General features: G+C 49.3%; 1 protein-coding gene across 2 annotated transcripts in view; it reads right to left on the bottom strand.

Annotated features, from left to right (window-relative positions):
* Positions 1-19,867, bottom strand: part of DGCR2 (DiGeorge syndrome critical region gene 2) — a 65,055-nt gene that overhangs the window by 15,152 nt on the left and 30,036 nt on the right. For both annotated transcript variants that reach the window (XM_045819761.1, XM_045819760.1), the window contains 4 exons: positions 6,847-6,972; positions 4,471-4,681; positions 2,697-2,776; positions 258-434 (listed from right to left, as the gene is read on the bottom strand). In XM_045819761.1, coding sequence (XP_045675717.1) covers positions 258-434; positions 2,697-2,776; positions 4,471-4,681; positions 6,847-6,972 — 594 coding nt within the window. The remainder of the gene's footprint in view (positions 1-257; positions 435-2,696; positions 2,777-4,470; positions 4,682-6,846; positions 6,973-19,867) is intronic.

Here is a 19,867-nt window from a genome sequence, read left to right on the forward strand (position 1 = left end):
GGTCACGGAACTAAGGAGCAGACCAGCAAGGCCCATACCAGCCTTGGGTCCCAGCCCAGGCCCCAGCCCTCACCCTCAAGGCACCTGATCGCCCCCAGAGGAAGTTGTGAGCCAGGCACAGCGTGGCTGCTGCCCGCTATAAAACGGGCAGGTCCACTCAAGGTCAACACCAAGGATCAGAAATCAGAAGACCACGTTCTCACAGGAAGCACCGTTCCTTACAGATCACTAAGGGAGTCATGGTCAAGGTGGCTTACTTCTTTTACAAAGAAACGAAGACTTCTCGTAGCAGTTCTCGGCATGCCAGCTGTGCAAGTCGTGGTGGCGGAGGGTGGGGAAGTGGAAGCAGTGGAGCTGGGCGCAGAGCACGCTGTCACTTTCAGACATGGCCGAGGTGAGCTTGGGGTCTGGGGGCAGGAACACCTTTGAGGAACCTGTGGCGGAGACAAAAGGGAGGGCCACTTCAACATAATGTCAACATCCCAACCATGGGCAGTCTTCGAGGGGACCAAGGCCCCCCTAAATGGGACCATCAATCAGAGAGGTCAAAGACCACCAAAGTTCATTTCCAGTCAGTCTCCTTTAGTTTTGCTGAGCACGGGTGTGGGCACCGGGCCAACAGAGGCCATGCCCCTGTGGAGTCAGGGAGGCAAGCACACAGGCAAACCGTAGCCGGCTGAGAGCCAGAGGAGGACTGCGCTTGGCCGGGGATGTTTAAAGGTACAGCAACCACACGAAGGGTGAATGAAGTAATGGGTTGTAACACAGTAGAGGGAGTGTATGAGTCCATACGGATAAAATGAACATAAATAAGTAGGGGAAGGGGGGGAAACATTCTCCCTCACCACAGAGTATCAACCATTACAAAGGACTCAAGAAGCTCACTGTGTCTGCCACAAATGCATTCATTTAGGCAGAACCGCGGCTCTGACACCCACCAAGAGCCACCAGCTGGCTAGGTGAACTTCTGGGAAGCGCTCGCCCCCTGGGATCCACTCCCAGCCCCAGGGAGCCTCTCTGTCACCCACTTAGCCGCTGCCTTGCAAACTGGGAATCAGGTCATCAAAAACCATCTTGCAGCCAGGGCGGGGGTGCAGGGGTGTTGGGGTGGGGGGTATGAACCTCTGAGCCTCTTTTCTAAGTCCCAAGAATCTAACACAGCCTCCTGGTCATTCTTCCTCGGGAACGAACAAATACTGGCAGGCAAGCTCCAGACCTGTAACAGGCGCTTGGGGTGCACTGGGCAGCAACAGCTTGCCTTGTGGAGCTGATATTTGAGTGAGGAGTATAAATGGTGGAGACAGATGCTGAACAGCAGAATAAGTGAAGCACACACATCGGAAAGTCAGGGCTGCTTCAGCAAAAAGGAAGCTGGAGCACGGAGGTGAAGGCAAGCCTCAGAGCAGAGAACGCAGGCAGAGGGGCACACCGACATTCCTGACACTGCTTGGATTGGGGTTCTCACACCATCCACAGGCTCGCTGCTTTGCTAGGGATCAAGGGGCCCTGCATTCAGCCGTAGCCACAGCATAGCTCAGATTTATGACAGCGATGCGGCAAGGGCAGAGACAGCCCTGGGGGAGCCGGGAAAAATCCTGGCCAGGCTTCCCCAGCACTCGCCCTCCAGGGAGGAAGGTGCCATGGAGCAGCGGGTCACTGCCAGCAGCATAGCAACACGCCTTCTGCTCAGAAAAGCCTGGTGCCCACCCCTGCCCATCGCAGCTGCACACTTGCTAAGGGAAGCAGGGGTTCGCCAGAAATCCCTGTCTGGGCCACCTGGCACAGCAGGCTCCACCCAATCCCCAGACGGGCCCCAGGTGCCAGGCAGGGCAGGCCTGGCTATGCTGCTTCCTCCTGCACTGTGGGCAGCAGTGGCCCAGGGAGGGCTGCAGTGGGAACAGTGTGACCTGTGGGAAGATCAGGCATCCCTGCGGCTGAAGAGGAGAGCCAGGCAAGTGATGGAAGGGGAGAGCAGAGGAAAAGGACTGAGGGCCTCTGTGAGGACAGTGCCTTTGTGGGAGGAGAGTCATGAACAGCCGGGGACAGAGGAGTAGAGGACCCTCAGGCAGCCATGTGAGGAGATGGGGTAGGGTGGGGGGGGGTGGCAGCAAGGAGGCCAGGCTGGTGGTGGGGGCTGCAGTAATGCAGGTGAGTGACAATAGGTCTGGTGGCTGCAATCTGGCAACAAGAGAGGAGATTCTGGATGCGTCTGAGAGGGTGGGAGGTATGAGAGGAGACAGGGAGGGCCCCTACAGATTCCACTATTTTAATATTAGCTACCTGACAGCTTTCCTTCTGAGTTTTGGATTTCTGAACTTCACTGGCCTTAGAAAGCTTGTTCTTCCCTCCCTGGCACATGTCAACTGCATACTCTGTACACTCCTCTTTATGCCCTAATTGAAGTCCTCAACTATAAAGGAGGCTGGTTGGTCTAGAAATCTGGCCAACCAAGGGGTCCAGAGAGAATTCAGTATGAAGAGGGGCCTGACCCTGGGGTGCCTGCCCATCATCACAGCCCTCCCCGTGACGTGCGGCCCATTCCTCTCTGTGCCCCCTGAACCAGGTACCCCTACAGGCCGGCCACCACCGATGAGAAGGGTGGAGGGAGGAGAGGGGACCCTAGCAGCACACCCCATTTGGGATGGTAGACCCTGATTCCAAACTCAACAATGCTCTGAAAAATCACAAAGCCTTACCTTTGAAGGCTGCCACTTCCCAGTGACCCTCTAAGGAGTGGTTCTGGCCGGTGATGACATACTGGTAGCCAACCCACAACCTGCAAGAGGGCAGAAAGGCGGTGCACCTCAGCACAGCAGCAGCGCAGTGGCCACTGACGGGGCACGAGCCTACTTCAATAGCTACACTGACCACAACAGTACTGAACTTCTACAGTGCTAACAATGTTTAAAAGTTTTTGATACTTCATTTTAATAAAATACATTAAAATGCTAAAGAATGAACTCACAGGTTAGAAAAAATTTTATCTTGAGTGACTCCCACCAAGACCATCCTCATTCACACTGATCCGATAAAGATTTCACGTTTTAGGCAGGACTGACCTTACTCGGGGCGGACATAGAGCCCCGGGAGCACAGCTCTGTGAACCCACTGAAGGGAGAATGGCACCCTCGAACAGAGTGAATTTCACGGTACGTGAATTAATCTCGACAAAAACGAAAGCCCTGTAAGCACACACTGCAGCGGAGTGAAAGCTGGCTCATGGCCTCCTGCTGGGTCACCTGCTCGGACCCGGCTTGCCCAGGCCCTCAGCTGCTGCTGAGCGCACCTTGGAGCACTGAGGGCCCCATGCACGCGGACCTGGTTGACTGCCACAGCCACCTGTGGGTGTGTGCCCCTCACCCCAGCCTTTGGCAGGTCCACTGCCACTGGGGGGCCCTGGCAGGGTACCACTCTGCCCCTTCAGCCTACTGCCACACCCATGCCCACCTTGAGGAGACGGAGGACTTCCCCACTCATGGGGCCGAGCCCTCCCGGTTTATCATACACTTACAACCACCCTATGAGCTAGGAGTTATTTTTCTCACTTCGTGGCTGCAGAAGAAAAAACAGCATGGTCTCATAGTTTGCCAATGTCGTCGTGGCTATGACGGTAGAGCCCAATCCCTGCTCTGGTCTTAAAAAGAAGGCTATGTTCACCTGACTCGGTCACCTCGTTCCTGAGGTGGCAGGGCAGCCTGTGCCGTCACTGGGGTTGCAGGGTCTGGGACCCCTGTGACTCACACCTGCCCCCAGCGGTGTGCACGGGGCAGCAGTGGGCCAGACACCACAGGCCTTGCATAGGCCTGCCCCCATGACCCAAGGGCTGGAAGATGCAGGCAGCTGGCCAGTTCCCACACTGTTCCTCAGTGCTGCAGAGCCTGGGGGTCAAGGGCCTGGCTTTGGAGCCAGACCGGGCGGGAGCCCAGCGAGTGTAGCCCACAGTCACATGGTGGCACACCAGCCTCTGCCTTCTCGCCCACCGGCCTCCGTGGTTTCCGGGAGGACTAAACGAGTGAGCCCACGGAAAGCACTGAGCAGAGGGCCTGGCAGAGCCCTCCTTCTCAGCAGGGACTACTGCCCACCTGTGCACCCCCTGTGCTGGGCCCGCAAAAGGCCTGCACTGAGTAGCCCCTCTTGACGTGGGCCGGGTCCCCTTGCAGGTGAGCAGCAGCAGCTGAACCTACAGAGGAGGACCAACAAAAGGGACTGGCCCAAAGTGACACAAGGTGGCAGCCCATCTCTGCCCTCCCAAGACCTCCCACCCCATCTTAACGCCCACTCCACACCCTTGGGCCTCTCTGTTTCCAGGGGGTGGAGCTGCTCTTCCCCCCTTTGCCGGATGCTGGCTTGGCCTTAGGACTGCCACAGCGACCAAGAGGCCATGTGCTTGGTGGGCGATGGTCTGACCCTCAAGCCCCTCAGTCCCCACCCAGGGGACTGGCAAGTCAGTCATGGGAACCCAGGACTTACTTGTGCTGGTCCTGCCAGGCAAAACTCCGCTCTGGCTGGTCCCATTCCTGAGCCAAGACGAAACGCAGCTCCTGGTCGGTGGAGAAGGTGGCGAGGGAGCCGTTGACACGCTGGCAGGTCTGCGCAGCGTCCCAGTAGTTCTCCCCACTCAGGTAGACCCTGTAACAGCTGGCCGTGCCTTCATAGTGGTGCCACCCTGTCGGGCACTTCCCTAGGAAACATGAAGGACAGAGGGGAGTTGACCCCCAAAATTAGGATCCTCACTCCAAAACACAATTATACATGCTGCTCAGAAATCCCTCTAGAGACATGGGGAAACTGAGGCTCAAGTGGAAAAGCTCTGCTTCTAAGACCACACACTAGGTGGAATTCTTGTTTCTCTAAGATACAGATGTAAGCAAAGGCCCAAGTACAACCAGTGGATCCTCCCATTTCCATAAGGTCTTTAATTTGCTGGGTAGTAAAGACTGGCTGCCGAATCCCTTCGGTAAAGCAGATTTCATCCTCTGATGAAGTCTGACTGACCAGGTGGCAGGACAGCCTGCGCCAGCTCCCTGCCCACACTGCCCTCACTGCCCCAACGCCGGCTCTCTGAGTCCGCTCCTCCACCCACCTTTTCCGTTCACACGGGTGCCAGCCTGCACTCTGCTAACACGGGAGCTCAGGAGATCAGAGCTGGAGGGGCCACTGAGATTGCAGACCAACTCCTGCCTCCCACAGATGAGAAAACGAGGTCCTGGCGGGTCCACAGTGGGTAAGCCCAGCTGTCAGGAAGACCCATCCCCAGGGTCAGCAAGGCTCCACGCCACACGGCTGGCCGTGGATAAGGGCGACAACCTGTCCTCCAGGATCTGTAACCTATCAGGATCTGTAGGTGGGGCACCTACCTCCTAACTGAGTACAGACGAAGAGTAACCATTTTTTTTTAACAAAGCCAGTTAATAAAATACAATTTTTTGATGTAGCTACGTCATGTGGAACTAGTAAAACTTCTTAAAGCTCAAGTTTTTATTACTTAGAGCATGTGTGTGTGACTTACGAACAATGGAACTGAGACGACAGGAGAGGAAAGGTACCCAGGTACCCCTGGACCCCGAGCCCACAAGGCACGCCCCAGCACGGCTGCAGTGCAGACAGCGGGAGGGCCTGCTCACGTGTGGCGGAGCGCACTGGGAGGCCTTGGCCGGAGACGGGAGCCAGCCCTCAGGACCTCGGAGCAGGGGAAGGGGAGGTGTGTGGCCATGTGAGTACAGGGGGATTACCAGGCCTCTTACTGCATGCTTGCTAAGCCCCTACCACCAAGATGTGTGTAACCTGCCATAGCCCCCACATGTGGGCGCCATCCTGTCTCCGGGTTACAGGTGGGGACACCGAGGTGTGCAGAGGCCAAGTACCTCAGCTGGTGAGTGTCAGCTTGGGGTTCTGTTTTGCCTCCTCACCCACATCGTGGGATGAGTCCAGAGGAAGTCCCCTGGGCACAGATACCAATGAGTGGGGGCAACAGAGAGAGGGAACATCTTTATTTGCCTGTTGAACTCTGTGGAATTATTCCCCAGGTGAGCATTATCTATTCAGAAGAAAGCAGTAAGTGATGACAGAATGTGCACGGGGCTTGAGGGTCACACTTCCACGGGCTGCCCCGCTGGCCGTGTGGCCTGTCAGGGGTCATCTCCTCCCTTGCCAAGCCTGCATCTCGCCCCTGCGAGAACCCCAGAGTTCTCAGCTACACGTGTCAAAGCTCCCCAGCACTGAGCATCTGTGTGGTCAGGAGCGACAGGACCACCCAGCACCCAGGCACAGCGTCACATGTTACGTCAGTTCCTCCTGTCCTGGTGAGTTGCTGCTCCTCAAACCTATCACCCATGGCATCACGCCTACGCATGCCATTATGCCTACGCATGTCTGTTGGCTGTGGTTTTTCTGCCTTCCAACGTTCCTCAATCTTGTTCTGTTCTTTTAAAATCTTAATGTCATAGGGAATCTGTGAATAGTCACTTTTAAAAAAATGTTTATAAACACTGCTAGAGCCTTCCCACGGCACCAGCTGTACCTAGTTTCTTGGAGCCTGTTTCCATCTACGGAAGGGCTCTGCAGCCCTGCTCTGAAAGGCAGCTGTCTTGTGAAAATAGGCAGGCTGGCGCAGGAGCCCAGGCTGGCATCAAGGCCTCCCCATTCTTGGCCTGGATAGCCTTGGGTGGCTCATGGCACAGCCTCTTAGCAAAGGAGAAGGATGCCCGAACTCCTTGAAGGGCTGTTTTAAAGACCGCCCCTCCCCGCCCCCGCACGCCCTTTGCACAGCCAAGGGGCACTGGGAGAGCCAGGGACTGCATGGGGTTGTGGGGCTTCAGTCACAAACAGGGCAGGTCTGCAACTTACTGCTGAAGCGAACAGGCTGCGCCACATTCACTGCATGGAAATGCGTGGGGTCGCCACTTCGGGCCCGCCCCTGCCTCGAATCCACAGCCTCCTTTCCATGGTAAGGACGCGAATCCCCGGTCACTTCTGGAAGTAAAAAGAGAAGTGGCTGTGAGCACTGCTCTCGCAGCAGCATAGTCAGACTACTCGAGGTCTAGAGGACCAGACATGGGTGCGACACACGCGCCCTTTATTCAGGTTTTCTTAAGAGCTCAACGAAACATTGCTGTTTGCATCAAACGGGCCGCACACATGTCTTAAAACTACCCCTTGGCAGTCTTCATTTTTTTACTGGTACTGTGAAATGAGGTCTCCCCCCCCAAGTGCCGTCTCTAACAGGCTGCTGCTGGCACATCAAGGGGCAGCCGTTCCTGCTGACCCTCTCTCAGGAGCTCTAGGCCGCACTGAGGTTTCTCCCAGACCCTTGGCTGCCCTCCCGCCTCAGACTGCCTGGGAGCCTCCCGTGAGCACAAAGGGAGAACTGCTGTGTGTGACCCTCTCGGCACTGGGCCTCAGTACACTGCTGCCGGGCTCCCTGCGCCTGGCATAGGCCCTGTGTGCAGCAGGCCCTGAGGCACGGTTGGCAGTGTTAGCAGGAAGCTGAAGACTAGGAAGAATTCCAGTCTTATGTATTGTGGTTTACGAGTAACTTGCAGGGCGGTCCTTCCAGCCTCTCTCTGGGCTTCTCCAACCCCCTGTGTAGGGAACAGCCAGAGGCAATGTCCCTCCTGAGCCACCCTCCTTCCCACTCTGCCTGCACGAGGCCACCTTGGTGCACAGTGAAGGCTACCTGGTGCAGACAGTGACAAACTGGGTCTGCACGGCTACACACGGACAGAACCAGGGACATTGGAGCCCTCCGTGTGCACGGCTGGCCTGAGGCAAAGGATACAAAGGTGTGATTTGGCTTGGCAAGGGGTGTGGTGTGGCATGGGGGACCGTGGTGAATTAAGGGCAAGGGGTTGCAGGGTAGGGCGGTGTCCCATAAACCCACTTCCCTGACTCTGTGGCTGGCAATTAGCCCCACTGACTAAAGCTTCGCTAGCCATCTGGTTCTGCTAGTATCAGACTCTAATAACTGCTTTTATTTCATAATAATCTATTTTTTCTCATTATAATATAACAATTATTCAATGTGAAATACTTGAAAAATATGCAGGTTTGAAAAGAAAAAAACATTAACCATTTCTATGTCAGGTCCGCCCTTCAGTCTCTTTTTTCCTACATAAATCTTCAAAAATATTGGGATTGCATCAAATATTCTATTTTAGGATTTGCTTTGTAAGCTTAAGACTCTAAATAGCCCTGGCTGCCATAGCTCAGTGGATTGAGCATGGGCCTGCAAATCAGAGGGCTGCCAGTTCTATTCCCAGTCAGGGCACATGCCTGGGTTGCAGGCCAGGCCCCCAGTAGGGGGCGCATGAGAAGCAACCACACAATGATGTTTTTATCTCTCTTTCTCCTTCCCTTCTCATCTATCTAAAAATAAAATAAATAAAATCTTAAAAAAAAGTGGCAATAGGTAAAAAAAAGTTTAGGTTGTTTGCATTCTTCCATTACTCTGCGAAGGAATTACTTGTACAGAAATGTTTGTGCCTCGTTATTTCCTTCTGAGACCTGGGCAGCTATGCTGTGAGCCCTCCCGGATGTGGTTCTCTCCCCGCTAAGTATTCAGGGAGTACTTCCAGCTTCATCTCAGGCTATGTGATGGGAATCAGGTGCCATTTGATTGTGAATCATTCTAACATATATAATGTTCTACCCCTGCCTGAGATAAGCTCAACATAAAGCAAAGACCCCAAAGGAGAAGCATCTTTAAGGCTTTTGGAACCACCTCACCACCAACACAACCACCTCATCTGCTGCTTCCCCTGCGGAAGGTGCCTGAGGCTGTAGCTGCTCTGGTCCATCGCCCAGCCCCAGGGGCCAGCAACACCCTCTCTCTAGGACCGGAGTGCCCCATGCACACCTCCTGAGCATACTGCTCTGGGCAGAGACGGACAACTCAGGCACAGGGACAGCACCACGAAGCCCTCTCCCTGCTTCCCCCAGGCAGGCGGAGGATCAGGGAGGTCCACACTGGCCTTCAAGGGAGGGTGGACTTGGATGAGGGAGGTGGACAGAAGGGCTTCCCAGCAGAGGGCACAGCTTGGGCACAGGCAGGCATGTCTGGGACAGGCTTGAGGGCAAGCTTGGGTGTAGCAGAAGCTACGCCTACATTTCACATCTCCCTCCTGTCTACTCAAATGAGCAAGACCTGTGATTCCACTTTGCGTCTTGGCCTCTCTCCCAGACCGAGAACAGCCTCTGTCTGGGACAGGCCACAGTGCTTGCAGAGACCTGCAGGGACCCAGAACAGTGACTCCTGACCTTTTTCATCCCACGACACACAGACTGATTGCCAAAAATCTGTGGTGCACACAAAAATGGATTTTCTGCCAACCTGACCGAAAAAAGTGTGATTTTGATTCATTCACACGGGATGGCCATTGTTGTAGTGACTGTTGTCATTTTTATTTGACAATCTAAGGGAAAAGAGGTCAGTGTCCTTGACTAAATAGTCAGGTACTGCATGTTTTAAAAATTATTGTGGCACACCGGGTGAAAACCCACCAATGTAGGACAGAGGGGCAAGAGAAAGAAAGGTAAGAGAGTACTCTGCGGAGTGACGTGGGTACTGAGCTTGCCAGGTGGCCTGGATTTCAACTCTTCAAGGGAGAAGCCATCTGAAGCATGTGGGTGAGGGGCCACTGGTGAGACAGTTAAAGGAAGAGGGCCCGGGGTGATGGAAGAAGTTACTTTGACTAAGCAGGCTTCTCTGTGCTTTGGGGGTAATTTGGATCCCTTCTCTTTTCCGTCACTCCTCTTCCTGTCCTAAGGTCCACATCGACCAACTCACCACTCACTTACTCGGTGCCCCTTACATGCTGCCAAGGAAACCCGCCAGTACACAGGCCTTTGTCAGCAAGAGGAAGGGCTTGGCCAAGGAGATGGCACTAATGACAGACAAGGGGTTTCCAAGTGTGCTGGAGGAGCAGGAGCTGGGGGCAGCTGGGGAGGAGGCAGAGCAAGGATTAGCACACTTAGAGATCCCGACGACCACCTCTGACCATGGAGAATTTCCTTCTGAGACCCAGACAGCGTTTCACCACTAAGGCCAGCTGGAGGGTGGGCAGCTCTCATGGCCGAGCCGATTCCCATGCAGCTCTGCACACTCCAAGCAGCCTTCCCTCTCGCACCGTCCCTCTTCACCTCGGCGTGCCAGGCGCTGCCCCAGGCACAGGGAACACAGCAGTGGGCAGGGAACAACAGTGGATGATCCTGTTGCCCCTCAGCAATACGACACACCCTCCTCAGCCCTCCTCTTCCATCCAGCAACTGGCTGTGACTGGGAACAGGGCTGGGATGGCCGAGTCCAAGTGCGTAACCCAACCCTAAGCCCAAGCATGAAGTCCTGCCACTGGGGCTCTTCTCTCTTCAGATGTCCTCACCAGGACTTCAGAGCAGCTCCAGCCATGACTGAGTGGGAGCCCACAGAAGGATATGTGAAGCAACGAGAAGCCAACATGGCTGACCTGCTGCTGCAGAAGAGGAGGAAAGGGAAATGCTTCACCGGCGGGAGAGCAGGCTCACAGCGTTAGGAGACCGGCCTGAGAGCAGAAGTGGAACACCGGGAGGTAGGCGTCCCTCTTCCTCCAAGTCCACAGGTCCTGAGTCGCTGCCTCACGGCTTGGCCACCTGAAGCCCATCTCCACCTGACCCCCTGGGCATCCACCTCCTCTCCTGGCTTTCAGCTCCACTGGAGGATCAGGCTTTCTGCTTCCCCAGCACACGGCTCAAGGGAAAGGTGGGGGCTGCTCAAGAACCTCAAGTCCAATAGGGAAACTAAGTCCAGGCAGGGAGTGGCATGCAAATAAAAGACAAAACATGATTCTGATTTGCATTTCTAGGACTTGTCCAAAGAGGACAGAGGACTAGAGCCTCTCCAGCACTCCAGGCTGTCAGAACACACGTCACTTCCCTCCCTGACATCCGAACAGGTTTAGAATCATGGCCTAAAACTGGACGTTACTTGGTAAGTCAAACAACACTTGCTTACCAAGACAGGATTTCTAACATGAAAGAGCCTAAAAATACGAAATCCCTAATGGTATTTCCATTATGTCATACCTGTTCTTCAAACCGATGCTTTCCCCTCCCAGTTAGGGCCACGGTGGCCTTGCTAATGAGAGCACCACTGAGGCTCCGCGACGGCTGGCCCAGGGGCCGCCATCTCTGTTTCTGTTCTGTCAGAGTTTTGAGACCTGTGTTTCTGAAACACCAATATGAGCACTTTCGTTCTCCCACTTTACTCCCCATGGGGACATGCATACACAACACAACAGAGAGAATCACTGCAGAAAGTCGGCCTTGTAAGCTCCGAAGCCTGCCTCCCTTCTATTGCTTCTGGGTCCACAAATGTCTCTGGCACAAGTTCAGAGAGGGAGTGGCGTATCTTCTGTCACTGCCCCTGACAAGACCTGAAGCCACCGGATAGTCCTATGACACTCAAGCTGTGGCCTTGGGTCTCAACTGCCAACTGAGATATGGCAGCAGACTGACGAGGGTAGAATACCTCACCCCAGGTCTCAATTCCCACCCACGTTCGTCACAAGATTAAACAGAAAGCCCTGCTCACCCTCACCCTCATCCCGGCCCCCCGGCCCTAACCTGTTTCCCAGAGCCAGCTGTCCCCCTTTATCTCTACTGACGCGCCTGCTGACTCGTGTTCCCGTGGGTAACAGTTTAGCTCACACACGCTCTTACCTTCCTTCCCAACAGGGAAGAACCAATTTCATAATTAAAGCCAGTAGACTAATGTAATAATGTATCTTCACTTGTGAGCCAAATAGGATACTAAGGTTATTCTAAGTCTCTAACAACTTTCTTTTCCCCTCAGTTGATATTTGCATCAATTTTAAAATTTACTTGGTTTTCTGTATAGCTACCATTAATTTTTTTAGCTGCTATACAGTAGATAACAAAGGGTAGCAATACAAATGTTAAACACTCAAAAAACACTGCATCAGAGTCTCCGGCTCCACTCTGTTTTCAGAAAGCCCCTTTTATGCCCTGCCTCCGAGCACCAGAGCGAACAGGCTGCCGTCTGTGCCAGAGGGTGGCCGGGGTCCTGGGGCCGGTCGTTCGCTGCCCTCCTGTTCCGGGACCCTGTTCTGGGACCCTGTTCCTGGACCTTGACCATCTTCTTTTTTGCTTTACTTTCTTTTACAAGACCACACCTTCCTACAAAAGGGCAGGGCAACTTTATGAGTCTGTCCAGATCTGAAAACTTCTGAAATTTGAAGCTTCTAGTTAAAGATATAATACTGAACAAACATATTTATTAACCTCTAGTTTCTCCTGAAACTCATTAAAACAACAGTAACAGGACTTTTTAAAAGGCACATAGTCCCCAAGACAAACAGAACGTGGAACAGGATGACAAAGTTATAAAAACTGGAAAACAGAGGACAAAGTGGTAATTAGCGTAGAGGTAGCTACACCTTGTAATTTGCCTGGGGACAATGCCTGTTTATGCTGCTGTCCTAGTATCCTATTCTAAAGTTTTTAGTATTTGTCAGTCTCAAAATTGTTTTATTTTAGAAGTGAGTATCACTCTAAACTTATTTGAGCCCAGAAAGCTAAATCCTAGGCCAGTAGCTTTGAAAGTGGAAAAATAAGGAATCTGGTAATATTCAGCAAAAGTACACATGCACTGACCCCGCAATTTAACATTTAAGAATTTACAATGAAGATGCATCTCCAACAATTTGGGGGGTGGGATATACATATGCACAAGGCTATTTATTGTGGCATTATACTTAACTGCAAAGCAATGAGCCCATACACAGAATACTGGTTAAAGTATGATCAGCCATAAGACGGAGTACAATATAGCTGTAAAAAATAATTTAAAAGATCCTATGAATTAATAGAGTGACTTCAATAGCATTTTGTTAAATTAAAAAAGGAAAAAAAAATCACAGTGCAGAGAGTATACACTGTAAAATATCTGTTTAAGAAAGGGACAAAAAAAGAAGTAAAATACACATATTTTCTTATTTTTGTGATAATTTTTTAAAAAGCAAAACCAAAAACTCAGGAAAGCCAGAAACTATTCAAAATACCTATAGGAAGCAAGTGGGAACAGAGAAAAGGGATAGGAAATAGAACTTCTAAGAACATGCTTTTACATAGCTATGATTTTTGAATCTTGCCATGAGATTGTAGACTGTAAAGAGGTGCATTTGATGGTATATGCATTTATATTTCAAAACCAAAGTTAAAGTAAATTAAAATAACAGGATGAGGAGACAGTCCTAAAACTGGGTACAAAGACAATCAAATGTTAACATAATCCAACAAAAGAAAAGAGGAAGAATCTTAATGACTTTTGACTAGAGAACAGACTACACACCCTCCATGGGAAATAGCCTAACAACATAAAGAAATGAAAAGAAGTCCTGGCCTTTACCTAGCAGATTTGTTCTTGGTAGTAGTATAGGAGTAGTAACTCCAGAATTTTTTAATGTATATTTTAGGACTGGCCAAATGAGTACAGACATAGAGGACGCTGGAAACCAGGCTTGTTACTATGGGAAAGAGAGACAGAAACATGAGACGGAGGGAGGAGAGGCAGAACTCTAGTGGGGATTAGAATCAGAATCAGAGGTATTGCTAAGTATGAATTTAATATTTTTAAAAAAGGTTTTCTAGCTATATCCAATGAAAGTGCCTAGATGCAAAGATACCCAAGTAACTATGAGCACAGCTAACACGCAGATCTTGGTTTCTAAATACCATCCCTCACTAAAAGGAACAGGCCTCCTTAGAAAAATGGCCACCTCCAGGCCTGGAGCAGAAGTACAAGGGGAGCCTGGAACATCTTGTAGTGCCATGAAACAGGAAAGCTCTTTGTAGGTAATATCATTTACTACAAATAATAAATAAAACACCTGGGATTAAGGTGTTTGAGAACACCTAGAATACCATGCTGGATTTATTCAGTACTTATTTCACAGACTGTTCTTCATTTCGAAAGGGGAAAAAACATTTACAGTAATGAAGGCATACATTAGCTCAACCAAGTGATCAAATTTAACATCACCAATAATGGGACAAACCGACCTCATGTGTCCCCTGGCGGGATACTTTGTGACCCGCTTAAAAAGTCTCACTGTGAAGCACCACCGTGGAGGTTGGGCAAGAACAAGCACCTTACAAAAGGTGGCAAAAGGGGAGTCAAGAAGAAAGTGGCTGACCCATTTTCTAAGGAAGACTGGTGTGATGTGAAAGCACCAGCTATGTTCAATATAAGAAGTACTGGAAAAACACAAGTCAGGAGAACTCAAGGAACCAGAATCACATCAGAAGGTCTCAAGGGCTGATGTGCAGAATGATGAAGCTGCACTTAGAAAGCTCCTGCTGATTACTGAGGATGTCCTGGGCAAAAACTATCTGACTCATTTCCATGACACAGATCATACCCATGACAAAATGTGCTCTGGGGTCAAAAAATGGAAGATCCGCCTTGGCCAGTGGCTCAGTTGGTTGGAGTGCCGTCCCATACGCCAAAAGGTTGTGGGTTCGATCCCTGGCTAGGGCACATATGGGAGGCAACTGACTGATGTCTCTCTCTCTTCCCCTTCCTTTCTCTCTAAAAACCAATAAACACACCCTCGGGTGAGAATTTAAGAAAACAACAACAAAACCCGGCAGCACGATGGAAGCGCATGCTGATGTCAAGACTATGATGGTTACTTACATCATCTATTTATTCTGTGCTGGTTTTACTAAAAACACAACAATCAGATTCAGAAGACCTCTTACGCTCGGCATCCACTGGTCCGCCAGATCCAGAAGATCACAGAAATCACGGTCTCAGAGGCACAGATGACCTGAAAGAAGTGGTCAGCAAACCGGCTCCAGACACTGGAAAATGCAGAGAAGAGGACTGCCAATCTGCTCACCTGCTCCAGAACGTCTTTGTTAGAAAAGGCAAAATGCTGAAGCAGCCCAAGTTTGAACTGGAAAACTCTCGGAGCTGTGTGATGAAGGTCGAGGTTGTGGGAGAGCTGCTGGGGGCAAGGTGGGCGCTAAAGGTGAACGAGCTGATGGAGATGAGCCCCCAGTCCAAGAATCTGCTTAAATTTCACACATTTAATGGTGACAGGTAAAAAATCCCATCTGTGATGTTTAAAACAAAAAAGCCTCAACCAAATTAATCATGAGTAAATAGACAAGTCAAAAATGAAAGACATTCTATAAAACTGGCCTGGACTCTTCAAATATGTCAGTGACATTAATGTACGATCAATTAAAAGAAAAAAAAGCCAGGACACTTCTTGATTAAAGAACAAAGCGAGATGGCAAGAACATATGACATGTCACATCTGAATAAATCGTGGTTTTAAAGAAACAAAACAAAAACCAGAGCCTATAAAAAACATTTTTTGGGGCACACTTTAAAAAATATAATATGATAGTGTAGTAAGTTTTTTTCCCCATGTGGAAGCGCATTGTGATTGTTATGGGCCTGTTCTCGTTCTCTGACAATAGATGTTGCAAGACTGCTTGTAAAACATCGTATCAGTAACACACTCTCAACGGGTTCAGGAAAAAATCCTATGTAGAGAAAGCAATTGTGGCAAAATGCTATCAGCTGGTGAATGCAGGTAAAGGCTGTGTGAGCATTCATTGTACTATTCTTGTAGCTTTTCTGTAGATCTGAGATTTCTCACATTAAAATGCAGGGGAGAAGACCGCTGACACACCCAGACCCAGACCCCATCCTCTGCACTTGATATGGTCAGGCGACTCTCCCTTCCCCCCACTCTAGCGAAAGGGTAAGTTACTGATGAGGAGGTAAAACAGGTATTGCTGGGCTGTGGGGCAAGTTCAGTGGAAAGTCAGCGTTCTGCATTTAGGGAAGGGAGGGTAGACGCCCAGCTCCTTCTCTGCTAAGCTCCCAGAACCCACACCTTCAAGCAGAATGAACATTTCTTTACGGGAAAATCTGGCCAGCCCAAGAAAAAGATCCAAATGGGGAGGAGATCCCTGGTGCAGACAGTCCAGTTGATTCACCCTCCAGGGAGACCAAGGAGCTTCAAGGCGCTCTGCCCTATGCAGCAGACAGGCCAGGACTACCCACCTAAGGAGAGTCTTCAAATGAGATAAATAGAGACCAAGGCCACGAAGGAAAACAGCATGTAAGAAATGAGTACAGATAGATGAAAAGTTAAACAAACACACCATTAACATCCTCAAAGCGAGACTATATTATACCCATAGAACAAAACACCCCCAAAGAAAAAGCTCTCTTAAAAATAAATGCAAACATGAAAGCAAAAATAAAAGCTCCTTAAAAGATGTGGCGCAAGTAGAAACTTCCTAGAAGTAAAATATAAAGACGACGAGATGGCAAACCGGAGAGACTAAAAAACCTGAATATTAGTGCCAGAGCTCCAACTTCCAATAAGAGGAGTTCTAGAAACAGAGACTAAATATATGGAGGAGAAAAGAAAAAAACAAAACAAAACACGAAACAAAACACTAGTGGTTTCTTTCCCTAAGCTGAAAGGCATGCGTTTCCAAAATAAAAGGTCCACTTAGTGGCCAGCACATGTACCAAAAATACAATTTCCAGGGAGAAAGAAACAGGTTACGTGCCTTCAAAGAACCATCAACAATGTTGGGAGCTTGTAAAAGATGGAGGAAGATCTTCAAACTATAGGGGAAAAGAATTTCTAGCTTATAGGTCTAAAATTCTGCCCAACCTATCACATGTGAGGGTAAAATAAAGGCATTTTCAAACAAGGAATCAAAAACTTTTGTCTCTGTGTTCCTTTTCTGCAGAAGGAATCAAAGGAGGCAGTAAGCCGCTTAAATGAGGGAATGACCCAAAACAGGAAACCAGAAAAGAGAGACACAGGGAGAAGTCGGATTCTCCCGTGCTGACGGTGCAGGGAGTCGCCCTCTGCCAGGACGGTGGGCAGCAGGCCCTGCCAGCACTTGCCCTGACCAGTGCAGTCAGAGGCCTCCATGAGAGAAGGGTACAAAGCGACTCCGGCAGAATCTGTGATAGATCTACCACTGGGGGGGAATTAGGACAGAGGTCCTGCTAAGGAGATCTTAATTGGCAGTTTCTTAAAAAGTTAAACATAAATTTACAACGTGACCCAGAATATCTATTCCTCCATATTTGCCCAGGAGAAACGAAATCGTATGTCCCGTCAAAAACGTGTACACCGATGTTCACGCTGCTTTATCCACAAGGGGAAGCAACAGAAATACCCGGCAAACAATGAATGGTTAAATGAAATGTGATGTGATCCAAAAAAGGGAATATTTGGTGAAGAAAAGGAACAGACTTCTGACGCGCAGATGAACCTCAAAAACATTATGCTAAGTGAAAGAAGCCAGAAACAAAAGAACACAAATTATATGATTCATTTTATATGAAGTGTCCAGAAAAGCAATTCTGTAAGAGACAGAAAACAGATGAGTAGGTCACTGGGAGTCGGGGAGGGAACAGGGAGTAACTGCAAATGGACACAGGGAACTTCTGAGGGTGATGAGTGTCCTAAAATTCCCGTGGCGGATAGCTGCAGAATTCAGTTCATTTATCAAAAATCACTGACTTGCACACTTTCAAAACCAGTGAATCTTGTGGTACAGAAATTATACCAATAAAACTGTTAAAAGTTGAAAGACTAACAGGGCACATACAAGTTTTTTTTTTTTAAAGTACATAATAGGTTTAAATAAAACAAAGAGAAAATGGCATGGGTGAACCTTAAAAACACTATGCTAAGTGAAAGAAGCCAGACCCGAAAGACCACATGGTGTGTGACTTCATTTCTGTGAAATGCACAGAAGAGGCAAATCCAGGAACCGAGGCAGATTAGTGGTTGCCCGGGGCTTAGGCTTGGCAAGAAATGGAGTGTGCTTGCTCATCATTTTGGGGTGACAATGATGTTCTAAAATTAATTGTGGTGATGGCTGTACAACTCTGTGAATATTCTGAAAACCACTATGTAATGGAGCCTCCCTAAGAACACAGGACTGCCCAGTCCTTTCCCCTCTGGGGAACCTAACCTTGCAACCACTAATGTTGCAACCACTCTGTTGGTGAGGAGCCAGTGTGGCCCCTGGCTCCTCACCAACAGAACTCCTCTGGTCGGGACCTCATCCTGTCCATCTCTTCATCCGGCTGTTGATGCATACTCGCCAACATTCTTTGTGGTAAATCAGTAATCTAGAAATCAAAAAAGGCGTTTTCCTGATTTCCGTGAGCCATTCTGACAAATTAACTGATCATAAGCAGGGGATCTTTGGAACCTCCAACCTACAGCTGGTCAGTCAGAAGCACAGGTCAGAGAGCCTGGGCTTGCGGTTGGTGCCATGAAAGAATGTTCAATTCTGACAAATGCTTTTTCTGCATTTAGATGGTGTGGTGTCCCCCTCAACCCTAATAATCTGTTATTTCTTTAGTGTGGTATATATATTGATTTAGTTTGTTGGACCATCCTTGTATTACAAGAACCAGTGCATTTGGTCATGGGGTATAATCCTTTCAATGTGCTCTTAAATTCTGTTTGTGTGTACTGTCCAGGATTTTTGTATCGGTGTTCACAGGATACTGGTCTTTAATTTCCCTTTGGCAGGTCCTGTTCCTAGGAATTTGTCCATTTTGTCTAGGTTATCCAATGTGTTGCTACACAGTTCCTCAGAATATCCTTATAATCCTTTTTATTTTTACAAAACTGTCAGTAATGTCCCAACTTATCTGGATGTTCTTTCTTTAGTCAATCTAGCTAAAGGTTTGTCAATTTTTTTGATCTTTGGTTTTATTGATTCTTCTCAACTGTTTTTCTTCCTCCATCTTCTGCTACCTCTGGGTTTAGTTTTCTTTGTCTAGTTCCTTAAAGTGTAAAGTTAGGCTGTAGATCTGAAATCTTTCTTTTTAAAATTTAAGCATTTACAACTATACATTTCTCTCTCAGTGTTGTTTTCTGTGCATCCCATTAGTTTTGCTATGTTGTGTTTTAATTTTCATTTGTCTCAAGATATTTTCTAATTTGCTTTGTGATTTCTTCTTGACAGTAACTTCTTACAAGTGTGTTGGTGTAATTCCATGTACTTATGAGTTTTCTAGTTTCCTTCTGATTTCCAGTTTCATTCTATTGTGATTAAAAGCCATACTTTGTATGATTTAAATCTTTTAAATTTAGAGTTGCTTTTAAATTTAAGATTTGCTTTGTAGCCCAATATATGGTCTATCCTGAGAAATGTTTGATGTGCACTAGAGGAAAAAAATGTGTATTCCTCTGCTGTTGGGTGAGCCTCTAAGTCCCCAAGGCTCTGCTCACCTTTCTGTTCATTTTGTTCCAAAGACTAATTGTTACTGTGGGGAGGCCATGGGGGCGCTGGACTCCCCTGTGGCCAGGATGGCGGCAAGGGGAGGTACTTACACTGAGCAAATGGAAAGCCCTCCCCTACCTATCAGATTGGGGGTGGGACCAGGGAAAGACAGGCACATGCACCACAGAAGTCAAAATGGTGGCAGGGGGCAGTGCTGGACCAAAGCAACCTGTCAGTCTAGCCTGGGGAAAGAAGGAATGGGGTGGGAGGTGGACCTACACAAAGCAAGGGAAAGTTTGGGAAGTTGATTGGTCATTTTGAGAGCACCTGGCCAGTCCCACACCCAAGTTAATACAGTCCTAGGGGAACAAAGAAACTCCTGCTCTCTCCTGCTCCTGGCTAGCTGGCTTGTGACCTGCACTCTGATGGTGGACTCGCCTGTTCTCTTCCCATGGCCCATGGCCCATGGCCCCCGGGAGGGAGTCTGTCTCCTTTTTGCTGAGTGTACCTTTCTCTTACCATAGCGTGCGACCTTGTGGCCTCAGCAGCTCTACACAGGAGGGAGTCTGAAACAGACAGC

Source organism: Phyllostomus hastatus, unplaced genomic scaffold (genome assembly GCF_019186645.2).
Source record: "Phyllostomus hastatus isolate PE091 unplaced genomic scaffold, TTU_PhHast_1.1 phas_scaffold_387, whole genome shotgun sequence".
In the NCBI taxonomy this organism is placed as follows: Eukaryota; Metazoa; Chordata; class Mammalia; order Chiroptera; family Phyllostomidae; genus Phyllostomus; species Phyllostomus hastatus.